This window comes from Bufo gargarizans, chromosome 5 (genome assembly GCF_014858855.1).
Source record: "Bufo gargarizans isolate SCDJY-AF-19 chromosome 5, ASM1485885v1, whole genome shotgun sequence".
NCBI lineage: Eukaryota > Metazoa > Chordata > Amphibia > Anura > Bufonidae > Bufo > Bufo gargarizans.
Genome location: NC_058084.1, coordinates 85924206 through 85938485, shown reverse-complemented (window position 1 = coordinate 85938485; position 14280 = coordinate 85924206). Strand labels below are relative to the sequence as shown.

The following is a 14280-nucleotide window of genomic DNA, read 5'->3' as shown; positions in this document are numbered from 1 at the left end:
GCAGGCAAAGGGCCATGGCCTGAAGGGAAGGGGTTAGGGTAAGAAATTGGCATTGGGAAGGGGGGAAAGGGCGCCATTTCAATTTTCGCCTCAGACAGCAGAAAGGCTAGGTGAACCCCTGACCCTATGCACAGTAACAGTCCAAAGCCATGACCATTACTGCAGCATTTGAATTTGGGGCAGCCCCATAGCCATCCATTAGTTCTTGCTATAATTTGTGTTTCTTTTTCTTCAAGATCTCTGCTTTCTGCTAGTGAATGGGAGCATGCTTCCAAACAGAGGCTGTTCAGACCTCTCCATTTCACTGCTGGAGATTTGCTGCAGTTGTATCCAGTCTAGGCAATCCTAATCTAGTTTGTATCAGAAGTTATCACATCTGTTTGGTTTTTAGCCTCTAGATAAAAAATATATATATATATATATATATATATATATATATATATATATATATATGTTACAATTCACTGCCAGCAAGCAGAAATTTTGAAATTGGTGGAGTTTAATTTACAGGGATGAGGTGAGAGCCTTCTTGCTCCATCATCCTGCCACCACCTGGGCTTGGGCAGTGCCCGCTGCCCTCCCCAGCAGTGCTGAGCACAGAGCGCAGGGCGTGCACTAGGGGGCGTGCCCCGCGCCTGGCTGAGGGTCTCCTCGCCCTCCCGGCAGCGCTCAGTCACTCACCTCCTGCCATGGATTCACACAGGAGCTCTCTGCCCGCCGCGCTCCTGCTCTGCTTCGTTTTCTGGGAGATACCCTGTGCCCAGCAGGCATCCATCCCTGCCAACCAGCAAGACCGGGTCCTGAGGAGACAGCACAGGGAGGGCAGGGCATCCTCCGCGGCCCCCCGGGAGCAGCCCCTGGCAGTGCCAGTCGTGCCCCACGAATACATGCTGTCCATTTACAAAACTTTCTCTACAGCTGAAAAACTTGGGATCAATGCCAGCTTCTTCCAGTCCTCCAAGTCTGCCAACACCATCACCGGCTTCGTGGACAGATACTGGGGTAAGCTGCAAGCCAAGCGGTGCCAGCTAGTGGTGCCATGTGAACAGTGGCTTATGTGTCCTGAGGACTCACTGCTTGTAGTGGCACTACAATCACCAGCACAACTATCTCATATCTATCTATTATCTATCTGTCTATCATTTATCTATCTATCTCCTATCTATCATCTATCTATCTTATATTATCTATCATTTATCTATGTAATTATCTATCAATCATTTATCCATCTATCTATCGATCAATCATATATTCCGCAATCTTTCTACACACTGACTGATTCTCGCTATGTAGACGAACAACAAATCCCAGCCCAGCTCGTCTCTCTCTCGCCTCAGTAAATATCTACACACCACAGACCAGTTGCTCCTTGGCCGTATAGCAGGAGAAGCAGCTCCCTACATACTTACTGCTTCTCCCACCTCACACATAAATACACATACATATTACATACTTATATACACACATATATACATACACACATACATATTACATACACATACATACATATATAAACACACATATATATTACATACATATATACACATACATACATATATACACATACATATATACACACACACATACATACATACATATATACACACATACATATATACATACACACATACATACATTCACACATACATATTACATACACATATACACACACTTTTGGTTGTGCACTGCAGTCACTGTACAGTATGTGCCCATTACCACCAGTGCAGCCCCCATGTTAGGGTCCAGATAGCAGTACAATGGGGGGGGGGGGGGGGGGGGGGGGGGATTAGCTGTTTGTCTTGTGTTTCTATCTTATCCCAGTTCAGGTTTATTTTTATCTAGTCCAGCTTTAAAGTCAATACAGAGTACAATCTGAATATGGGCAAACATTTACCAAGCTGTATCTTATCAGCCCAGCTCCCTTCATCCAGATTGCCTGCCATAAGAAGCAATGCTAATTCACTGTATGAAGCCCCTATATCCGGGGAGGTCTGACCAAGAACCGCATTCACCTGCATTGTGTGCACCAAGCCTTGTATGGATCCTGATGCTGCTGATAAATGGTTAACTCTTCGTGGGCTTATGATATGAGCATGTCACCACGATTGCTTCCCACCTTCACCCCCAGGCTATTGCTTTATACAAATCCAGGCTTTTTTTTTTTTACCCCCATCACTGTGTGACTTAACTTCCCGAAGTGGTTGAGTATTGCAGTCTGGGGCTTATAGAGCCTTAGAAATTAATTCTGCCACTGATTCCATTTTATGATAACATAATCCCAGCCATAAAATGTGATACTGTAGGTTGATTTATATATATATTTTTTCTTTATGTTCCTCATTATAGACTGATTAATTAACAGAGGGTTGTAAATTCTTTCACCCCCCCCTTCCCTCTTTCCACAACCCACCCTCCCTTCACCACCACCATGGGAGCTGCCCCTGTTCAACCCGACTGGAGAAGGTGCAGCAAGCTGAGCTGTGTCAGTGGGGTTCATTAGCTGTTGAAAGCTCTGGAGAGCAAATTAACTTACTATATTTTATGTTGATTCTAGGACAAAACTCTTCTTTGAAAAGCCCCATGGTTCCTTTGTAGTTATATGAGCTGGTTATTTAGTCTCCGTTTCCATAAAAAAAAAAACTCACTTAAGACCTGTTTGCCCATAGGGCTTGTTTTGTGATCTTGCTACAAGACAGCCATTATCTTGCTGAGGGACTACAATAATGTGTATGAACCTTTCTGAAATCAAAGGGATAGTGGACTGCACCTCTTCAGTGAGCTTTCTCCTGCCCCTTGGTCAATATCTGTCCCTATTTAGAACTCAGAAGAAGCCTCTCCATATTGAGGAACCGGTAGAGAACCTTGGAGAACCTTTCTGAGAATTCTTCTAGAACTGTTGTGTTGCCAAGGAGCTCCATGGATAGACATTCCATGCTCTGCATGGCAGCTTTTGCTCTTAAGGAAATTCCCCTTTGGACTTACTGGTCCCTTAAGCCAAAGCCTTACTTTCCAACTTGATTTTGATTTGATGTGTCACAGGCTGTGACCTCGTCCTGGACCTTCTGAGTTTTGCTTAGCATCAAGCCACTGATTGGACTATTTGAACTCATGATCTAATTGAGTGTACATGTCATAACATATCAAATATTGTCTAGTCTTCCATAATGAAGGGAGGGGGAACCAGCCTATGGCACATCCCCAAGAACTTCAAGAGGACTTCCGCTCCTGTGATGTCCTCCTTACCTCCCAGCTAATTGGTGCCTCCTTTCTAGATGTGAGTTTCACAGAGAAAGGTTGCTGTCAATCCCTTGGTAGACAGATTAGCTTCCAAAAACGACTCAATTAGATACGTTTCGTTTTTTTTTTTTCAGGAGGAGATAAAAGACTTTACTGCCTGAAAGAACATTCTTTTCTGTATGGATGGAAATGGGTCAGTTGAATGTGAAAGTTATCTAATTGACAAAAAAAAGTATCGCATAAGGTTCTTTTGAGCTTTGAATGCCTTCTCTATCCTTGACGACCCATGTTGTCTACACTACTTGTGGTTCCTCAGAACCTAGACTAACTATATTGAGTCCATTCATGATAGACATGAGATTTTATGGATAATATTATTCAGCTGATTGAAAACCAAATTCAATAGCCTGATGAGGTTCTTCTGTTTGAAAGCCTTCTCCATCCTGGACCACACATAGCATGCTTGGATTTGTGGTTCTTCAGAACCTAGACAACCTATAGTGATTCCATTCATGATAGACATGAAGCAATATGGATAACATTATCCAGCTGATTGAAAGCCAATTCCCATAGCCTGAGAGAGAGATATCCACACCCAACCTTAGCCCCCACTCTGCTATGTGGAAAATGGACATTTGTGGATGTTCATGAGATCATTTTGGTGCACATTATAGAGGAACATGTTGTGTTGTTGTTTTCTTAGGAATCATAATATAAGAAAGGAGGAGATGGGGAGGTCAGAGTTTAGTTGTACATTAGCTTGTGTTTCTAGTTCTAGTCTCTAGATCATAGAGGACTTCGCTTGTAGGAAAATTACTTTTGGCATATGAGGTAACTCATTAAAACGCAGATGGTGCTTGCTGGCCCCAGGACCCCCAGCAATGGCTCTGCTCTGCAGAAATGGACAATTAGGGGCTACCGCAGGAGAAAGGGACACACTCCCTACCTATGAAATAGAGGGTCCCTAAAAGTGTGTATACTCTCTTACCATAACTATAGACATAATAGAAACCTAAATAGGTTATAATATGTTCGAGGAGTCAAATGTATCAATCCTAATAACTAACACAATATGCTATACTGCCACAAACGAATATTCCCTTCTGCTTCCTCTCCAGTCTGTTATTCACGTGCAGGTGATCATTTCTAGATTGGAGGAATAATATATTGTGTTGACTTTACATTGAGAGTGGTCACAATGTGTGCCCCTGCATCTGTGTAGTAGGGGCAGAGGACCAGTCAGTGCAGGAGGGGCAGCTACAGTAGTGTGAGTGCCCCAGGACTGTTGTGGTTGGCAGAGAGCGAATGAAATATGTGAGGAAAGTATTTTAATGGGCAAGAAGGGAATAGTCTACTGTTAATTATTCGGTGACCTTGTATTCGGTTTGTTTGAGCCTTTATGGAAACACTAATGCAGAACAGACGATTGAAGGAGAGGAATACACAGGAGGATTCCTCCAGAGCTGTAATCTGGAGCTGCAGCCTGGGAGGAAACATGCCAGTTGTTTTCATGTATGTATTATATGTGTGTGCAGTACACATGAGTATACAATGTAACTCATGACATAATCGTTTTCTACTTTTATTTTATTAATGGTTGGGATAGATGGATTAATAGATATATGATTGATAGATATTTAACAGCTATATAGAGATAGATAGATTAATAGATATTAAACAGATATTAAGAGATAGATATTAGATATATGATAGATATGATATATATAAATATATATATATATATATATATATATGATATGTAGAAATGGACAGCACATCCAATAGAGAATTATGTTCAAAAAATTTTATTCAGCCACAGTGGCACAAGAGGCGACGTTTCGGCTCAAAATCCTGAGCCTTTCTCAAGCATGCTTGAGAAAGGCTCAGGATTTTGAGCCGAAACGTCGCCTCTTGTGCCACTGTGGCTGAATAAAATTTTTTGAACATAATTCTCTATTGGATGTGCTGTCCATTTCTACATACAAAAGTTGGGTAAGCAGTGATAACCCTGGACATAGCACCCGTCATTTTGTTATGCTTTGGTGCTGCCACATTTTTCCATTTTTATATATATATGATATATATATATAGATAGATAGAAGATTTCTTTCATGTGTTTCATCTTTGCTTAGGAATATGAGGAGCTGAGCTCTGGGGTAGCAGAGCTGAATGTGACACCCTGCCCCGTTCCCCCGGTGCTCAGCTGGGCTGCGCTTATTATCAGAATCGGTTATATTGTTGCAGTTACACTTTACTTGTAAAAACATGAAAAAGGTGAAATAAAACACAGGGAAAATCAATAAATAACCTATAGCTACAAGAGATAATATCCCATACACCATGGAAGAGCTGGGGTGCTGCATCTGGGTTTGCTTGCCTATTTTCTTGGCCCCTTGACTTCCAATGCTGTCCATCTGATGGGTTCTGCCCGGTGCCAGGCTGCCCATGGCTGTGCGGCTACACCTCCTGCTCCTTCCAACCTCCTTGCCAAAATACTCCCCCCCCCCCCCCCCCACCCGCAGAGGGAAAACCTCAGCTTGATTAACCAGTCATTGCCTGAACATTTATATGCCCAGCAAACAGGATTTACAACAGGCAGCTTGCGGGACACTACAACTCCCAGCATGCTCGCCTGGAGTCTGCTCTTCAGCTGTTAAGCTAGGACCCCCAGCATACCCTGAGGGCCGCATATTGTGGATGGTTCTGCTGGGACTTGTGGTACCTACAGCATCTAATGACTAGTCCCTGTTCTCTCTGGTGTCTGATAACATTGTCCTTATGTGATCTGAAGCAGGAAAAGGCGGAATATTATATTCTCCTGGTCTGGATCAGACAGAAAGCTGGTACTGAGTCCAGTGCTGTCTCACTATTATTATAGGGCTATGTTCACAGCAGTATTCCTGCTCAGGTTCCTTACATGTGGTTAGGAACAGCTTCCTCTCCGGGCACATTACTCATCAGTGCGGTTTTGGAATAATGTGAGTTTAAGATTTGATCACTGATGAATTGGCTGAAAGCCCAGTACCTGATGTGACTGCAGCCTCCACCCTCAGCCTCCATCCTCAGCCTCCACCCACAGCCTCCATCCTCAGTCACCATCCACAGCCTCCATCCACAGCCTCCATCCTCAGCCACCATCCACAGCCTCCATACACAGTCTCCATCCTCACCTTCCATCCACAGCCTCCATTCTCACCTTCCATCCACAGCCTTCATCCTAAGCCTCCATCCTCACCTTTCATCCACAGCCTCCATCCTCAGCCAGCATTATACAAGACACAGGGGAGCACAGCATAACGTGTGTAGGATAGATAGATAGATAGATAGATAGATAGATAGATAGATAGATAGATAGAATATAGACAGATAGGAGATAGATAGAAAGATAGATAATAGGTAGATAGGAGATGAATGGATAGATTAGATAGAAGGTAGATCTATAGGTAATAGATAGATAATAGGCAGGTAGATAGATAGATTAGATGGAATATATAACAGATAATAGGTAGATAAATAATGTATCCTGGGTAGTAATAATATCTATAATCGGTGATTCTTCCAGTTATATTGGAGATATAGAACATTAATGCCCCTCATACGTTTTGTCTGTTGTAAAACTACAACCCTCAGCATGCTCTTAGCCTCACCATCTGACAGAGTATAATTTTATTGATATACATCAGGTTTCAGGAGAAAATATCCAGTTTGTATCTCCTGGAGGAGCCCATTGGATTAGGGATTTCTATTCCCTGCCTTCCCTCCAGACTCGGGAGGGGGTGTTTGGAGACCTTCAGTGATGATATTGGGTAGGTTCCTTCTAGTTACTATTATGGACTATCTCTCTGATGTGGAGCATCCAGGGAAGTGACATTTAGGAAAAAGCCCATGTTTCCTGTAGTTTCTTGTTGGAACACGGTCTGGATTAATGAGGAGCTGATGGAAGGAGGCTGCAAGGAAAGGTCTTCTTCACCTCAGGCAGGTGCACTGTGCTCAGGAGAAGCCATGATTGCACAGATGGGAGGATGACATCTCCACTAGTTGCTATTTCTCATGATATGATGAAGGGAAGTCGCCCATTACTGGATGCACAAATCACATGCATGATTACTGGCATTGTAGTAACAAGAAAGGCTCCAGTGATGTGCTGCTCCTCAGGGTGGCAGGGACTGCTCCCCACCATTCATCAGCCTGTGCTGGAAACAGTCGTGTTGCATAACGCTCTCATGAACAGGCCAGAAAGAAGGTGGCATTTGGCACCTGTAGCTGGTCATTTAGCTGTCATTACTGTGACAGCTAAGTGGAAGTAGTAATAATAATACTGATGATAACAATAGTACAGGACATACAATAAAATAAAACATCAAAAACAATAATATCAATCTAATAATAATAATAATATATAAAACAATAATAGTGATGATAATAATAATAACAACAACAATAGTACGGAACAAACAATACCAATAAAAACTACTACTACATCAATGTCAAACCAATAATAATTTAAAACTAATAATATAAAAATAAATAAAGGTGATAATACAATAAGAACATTTAATTATATAATCAATAATAACAATAATAATATTAATTCATATAAAACTAACAAAATAATAAAATAAATAAAGGTGATAATACAATACGAAGAATTAATTAGACAATTAATAACAACATTCATATTAATTATACCTAATAAATAATATAACACTAATGATATAATAAAATATAAGAATAAGAGTAATAATAATACAGTAACAATTAATTATATAATCAATAATAATAATAATACAAACTAATAATAAAATAAAAATAACGTAATAATGATGATAATAATACAAAAAGAATAGTGATATACATCAACTTAATGTAATAATATAACAATAATGTAAAAATGTTAATAATAAGAAGAACAATGAATTATATATATATATATATATATATATATATAAATCATAGTAACAAATATTAATAAAAAATCAAGAGTAGAAGGAGCTCGTGCTTCTAGGTTGAAGTCACTGTAACGGGATGAACTACAAGGCCCAGCATACCCTTTCCACTAACTCAGCATTCAGGCAGTTCTGAACAAGGATTATAAGTGAATAAAATATTTATTTATTTTGTGTGTGTGTCTGTGGGGGGTGATCGTCTGAGTCGTCATTGTAGGTATGATGATGGCATGTGGATTCAGGTACAGAATCTTGCCTGAAAATGACTAAACATAAAGCGATTTTCCCACAATGTGAATGCGGTGATCCCCTTCTTATAAAACGGATTTCCAGCCCAGGAGGGGGATGTTCCTGAGCTGAGCCCCCACTAAGTCTAATGGATATGAGTAGCATGGGGGCTCGTCACCAGAGAGGGGCTGCAGTTTTCCTTATGTCTTCATTTTGAATTCATTTATAATTTTTAATTTGTTTTGTGGTTTACTTGTTTATATTTTTCTTATCTATTTTGGCATTTAATCTATTTGATGCGTATTGATAGTTATTGGATTATTTTTATTTGTGCATTTAATGTGTTTTTTTATGACTTTGCTTTTCCTTGGGAATCCTGTAATAACTGTCCTATGCACGTATAATACACATTAAATACATTGATTCAAGTATGAGTATTTATCAAAGTCCCCGGTGGCAAAAATAGGTCAAACCTATAAAACTATAGATAATCTTTTCTGATTTCCTCCCTCGGATTGTTTCGGAGTTGTCTTGAAACAGTTTATATGGTTTTTATTGAGCACATATAGATTTATGAAGATCTGAGGGAACAAAATCGCTGAACATTTTTGTTAGGTTTTTCATTTATTTTATTAATATTATTATTATTTTAATTTAATTTTTTGCTTTTTATCTGTCACGTATCTTCTGATGCCGCTGCAGAAGTGGCCACAAAGGGTTTGTAATTACATCTCATATACAGTCTGAGGGGCAGCATGGCTGCCTGGGGCTCTCTGGAGTCTGCTAACCTGATTATCGTTATATATTTTATTTTTTAAATAAATAATAATAATAATATAACAATAAAAAAAATGGTAAAATCTATAAAATATAGCTACAACAAATAATAACAACTATATCATAATTCCAACATAATAATATAAGGTAACATTATTAACAATCATAAATCAACCTAATCAAACTATTATTATTATTATTGATATTATTAGCATTTTTACCAATAATCCCATTAGAAATGTTATTATTATTATTTTATTATTATTATTATTATTAGTAGTAGTTGTAGAAGTGGTTGCAGTAGTATTAATAGTAGTTATTTTTTATGCTGATTTAGAGGTACTATTATTATTTTACCACCAAATCAACATAATAATTAGATAATAAAAAGCTATTATTAGTATTATTATTATTACTATGAATTGTATTATTTGTAATATTGGTCACAGTAGTATTAATATTAGTTATTATTTATGCTGATTTAGAGGTAATATTTTAATTTTACCACCAAATCAACATAATAATTAGATAATAAAAAGCTATTATTAGTATTATTAATACTATTAATATTTTTATTACTATTATTATTTTTATGCAGATTTGGAGGTACTATTACTATTTTACCCTCAAGTATAATAATAATAATACTTGCAAGTCTTATAATAATAGTTACTTATTAATAGCAACAACAGCAATAATCATAATAGTCAGTTTCATATTTGTAACAACATTGCTCATTATTAACCTGTGATTATTGTAAAAAAAATTACTTAATAATAATAATAATAATAATAAAAAACGATTTCATTAGTCATATCAGAGTAATCCTATACAATATATATGTATGTCATTTGTCACATATTAGCCTGCAGTCTACTGTGTCTCGCCCATTTTGTCTTCTAAAAATCATTCACTGATACTTCCATACAAGCTTCTCTTAACCTGCTGCTGTTGCTACTACAGGAATGGTTAAATCTCAATTTTCCTCTGCGCATTCCTTAATCTTAGTTGACCTCCTGTAGACTCAGTCACATTCTTGGAAGATGAATTGTGCTCTGTGTTTCATGTCTCTTCTTCCATAGACTTGGGTTCTGTGGAATACAATTCTGCAGGTTATACTGTATATGTTACAGCATGCTGTTATTTGTATATTCTGGGATGTAAACATCTCACTGTTGGGATACTCCCCCCCCCCCCCAACCTCTCTACAGACCCCCTCCATATCCCCCCCCCCCTTTCCCATTGGGAATAGTGTGGGCTTTTGTGCTCTTCTCAGAGCTGAGCTGCACTCTGTCCACACTGCAGGGTCCATTTTATGTGCCCTAAATATTTAATGGCACAAAGGGAATGTGTTCTCAGAGGCTAACAAAGAAAATAAAGGTGAAATGGTGTGTACTGAGGGCAAGCAATGTCACAAGCAGGCTGCTGGACTACAACTACCAGTATAAGTGTTTTGAGTTGAGGTAAAAAAGCAGAAGTCAATAGGGAAATTTTATTTAAGGCTGTTTGTTTTGTGTGCATTTTTGGCCCCCATTGGCAAACATTTGAGTTGATTCTAAATTAAAATTTGTATTTTAATTCATTATTTGCTTATTTATTGGAACAAAATGACAGGATTGTCTGATCCATGTATCTCCAGTTTCCCTTCCCATCAGGTAGACAGGATATTTTTCAGTCTGCTAGAATATAAGTGAAATTGACAGCAATTTTTCTTTTATCTTGCAGACGATCTGGCTCACTCTCCTTCTAGAAGACAGAGGTATTTGTTTGATGTGTCCACCCTGTCTGACAAAGAAGAGCTGGTGGGAGCTGAGCTAAGGATCTTTAGGAATTCTCCTATGGAGTTATTGAAAGCCCCTTCAGGGCTATACCACCTGCAGGTATTATCCTGCCCATCCCAAACCCTACTGGACTCCAGGACTCTGGATCTGAGGGACACTACAGTGCCAGGATGGGAGGTTTTTGATGTATGGAGAAGCCTGAACAGTGGCAGTAAGCCAAGAAAGCAAGTTTGCTTGGAGTTAAGAGCCACCTCAGCCACCTCTGGTTTGGAAGTGAGTCTAAGAAGTCTAGGATTGTCCAGGAAACCCAAATCTCAACAGGAGAAGGCTCTCCTAGTGGCTTTTACTATATCCAAGAGGAAGAACCTCTACAATGAGTTGAAGGAACAGGTTCACTCAGCTAAAGGGTTGGAGAAAGAAGCCAGGTCTCAATTTAAAACTAAGAGAAAGAGAAGGACAACATTTAATAGTCGGCATGGCAAAAGGCATGGAAGGAAATCACGTCTAAGGTGCAGCAAAAAGCCACTTCATGTAAACTTTAAGGAGCTAGGATGGGATGACTGGATCATTGCTCCCTTAGAATATGAAGCCTATCATTGTGAGGGAGTATGTGACTTTCCTCTGAGGTCTCATCTAGAGCCAACCAATCATGCCATTATCCAGACCTTGATGAACTCTATGGATCCAGGGTCTACTCCACCAAGCTGTTGTGTCCCTACAAAATTGACTCCTATCAGTATTTTGTACATTGATGCAGGTAATAATGTGGTATACAAACAGTATGAAGACATGGTTGTAGAGTCTTGTGGCTGCAGGTAGCAGTTGCTTTGGATGTTCTCAGCATCATCATAGCTGATATGAAGGGAGATAAAGACAACTGATGGACAAGAGAGGGCTGGCCCAGGAAGGAGGTCTTTCTATACAACTTCCATAAGTGAAGGGATTGTGGTTTCAAGTGTCTGGTGCACCCTTTATTCTTGCAACATGCCAACCTGGCACAGATCAGTGGTGACTTTGTGTGGACAAGTTATAAGCAAAGTCAAACCAATGTGCCAATTGGGTAAACCAATAAAAACTACATTTGTCTTATGGTAGGTCATATCTTTAGAGTTCCAATGAAAAGATTGTCATATAAGCTGACACTCAACAATTAAATGGTTTGGACAGAGGAGGCATCTTGACAGCATCAGACAGAAGAGAATTTGGCCAGTGCACATAAGTATAATTTGTCTGGTTTAGAGCTCATATTCAGATTTATGTAAGTGCAATGTTCCAGACCTGGTCATGAGGACTGCACAAGAGGAGGAGGTGGAGGAAGGGTGTATTATGGTGGCACTTTGTTAACCCCCTTCCCCCTCCCTTCTTCTTCAAATCTGATGGAACTAGGGCCATCCAGACCCAGTGGAGGGGGAGTCACGTCTGGATAGCAGAGGATTATGTTGCTGTTGATTTTTGGAGTGTACACAAGTTGCTGTGACAGGCACCTGTTCAAACTGAGTCCATTTAAGATTACAGGAAAGCAATAGTCTGTTCTTTTCATGGGCTGGCATGCGAAGAGTAATAGAAGTAGGGGACCCATAAAGTTTTTTTTTTCTTTAATTTTAACTACCTGTCTTATCACCTAGAGCTATCTAAGGATCTGAATTGCTCCAATAACATTGCACAATAAAAACACCTAAAGGAAAAAACAAAAAAAAACAAAGAAAGGGAGAGGTGAAGAGAATGAGCCAGGAAGTAAGGTGGCCAATGAAATAGCCAAAGTGGAATATAAAGCTGAGGGAACAGATTTCATGAGCTCTTCCTCTGTGATAGGCTTTACATTCATTGGCTTGCAATGACTGTGCAGTTTTAGTTTAGTGATATTAGATGCATCAACGACCCATCATTTTCACTGCAAACTATCTCATGCATTATCTTGTGATGTCATCTCTTAGGGAAGGGGCTTGAAATCACATGGCGATAAAATCGCAATTTCATAATATTGCATGAAACTGTAATAGAGCCTTATGGGGAAAGATTGCGTGCAATTGTATCAGTAGAGATGAGTCAATTTCTTAAAATTCGATTTGGGTCTGAGTAAATTCAACTTGAACCTCCCTGATAGCCTGGAGAAATGTCACGTTTCTCTGTAGCTCTTTCTCCTCTCCCTTTATTGATTCTCACGACATAAATCACCAAAAATTCTAATTCTATTGATCTCAATTATTTTTTTGTGTGCAAATTCTGGTTAAATTCCTGAATTTCACAATCAATTTGCTCAATATCACTTTCATGCAATATATTTCATGAGATATTGCACTGTGATTTAATATGATGGCATTGGTGGAATAATCAAGTATTATGGAGTCCTGCCCTGAATATACCTAGCATGACTAGTAGAAAGTACTTTCACACTAGCGTTTTTGCTGGATTGGGTAGGGTTCAGCAAAAATGCTTCCGTTACTGATAATACAACCATCTGCGGTTGTATTATCTTTAACATAGCTAGGACGGGTCCACCATGAACTCCATTGAAAGTCAATGGAGGACGGATCAGTTTTCTATTATGTCAGAGAAAACAGATCCGTCCCCATTGCATTGGGGGGTCATGCCGGATCCGTCTTGCTCCGCATCCCAGGACGGAAAGCAAACTACAACATGTTGGGGTTTGCTCTCCGGTCTGGGAACGCAACTAAACGGAATGCAATGCATGTTGGAGCGCTCCGTTCTGTTCAGTTCAGTTTTGTCCCCATTGACAATGGATGGGGACAAAACTGAACAGTTTTTTCCTGGTATTGAGCCCCTATGACGGATCTCAATACCAGAAAACTTAAACGCTAGTGTGAAAGTAGCCAATAGGATAGAGGGAATAAGAATACCTTCACGTTTTAGTTATGCTATATTGCAATGCACTGGCCAGTGTCCATGTTGTATGCCATGCATCTGTCTCTATAATAGCAGCCATACAGTGAGGATCCATGCTAAATGCAAAACCTATGAGACTGGATTAGTGCAGCTCTTCATTATATGCAAAGGACACAACATGGACACTGGTCTTTGCTTCATCGACAGGACATTGCGGATGCAGATGCTACACAAAGCCTATGTTGTGTTACTTTTACTACAATGATAGGTACAGTTTTTTTTTACTTATTGTCTGCTTCAGAAACCCCATTTTTGTCCATTAGCCAAAATGAAGATACAGCTATTTTGGAGAACCTGGCCCATTCATGTATCACATTACATTGCAACGCTTTCTATGTAATGCTTTATTTAACCTGCGGGGGGCGCTGCAGGGGACTTGAAGACTCGCTGGGAGGGACGGCTGATCA

At 39.6% G+C, this 14280-nt stretch overlaps 1 protein-coding gene across 1 annotated transcript; it reads left to right on the top strand.

Annotated features, from left to right (window-relative positions):
- The first annotated feature begins 689 nt into the window (after positions 1–689).
- Positions 690–13446, top strand: GDF6 (growth differentiation factor 6). The gene is made up of 2 exons (XM_044294963.1): positions 690–1002; positions 10914–13446. Exons 1-2 carry the CDS (start codon positions 690–692, stop codon positions 11786–11788), a joined length of 1188 nt encoding a protein of 395 aa, XP_044150898.1. The 3' UTR covers positions 11789–13446.
- The last annotated feature ends 834 nt before the right edge of the window (positions 13447–14280 follow it).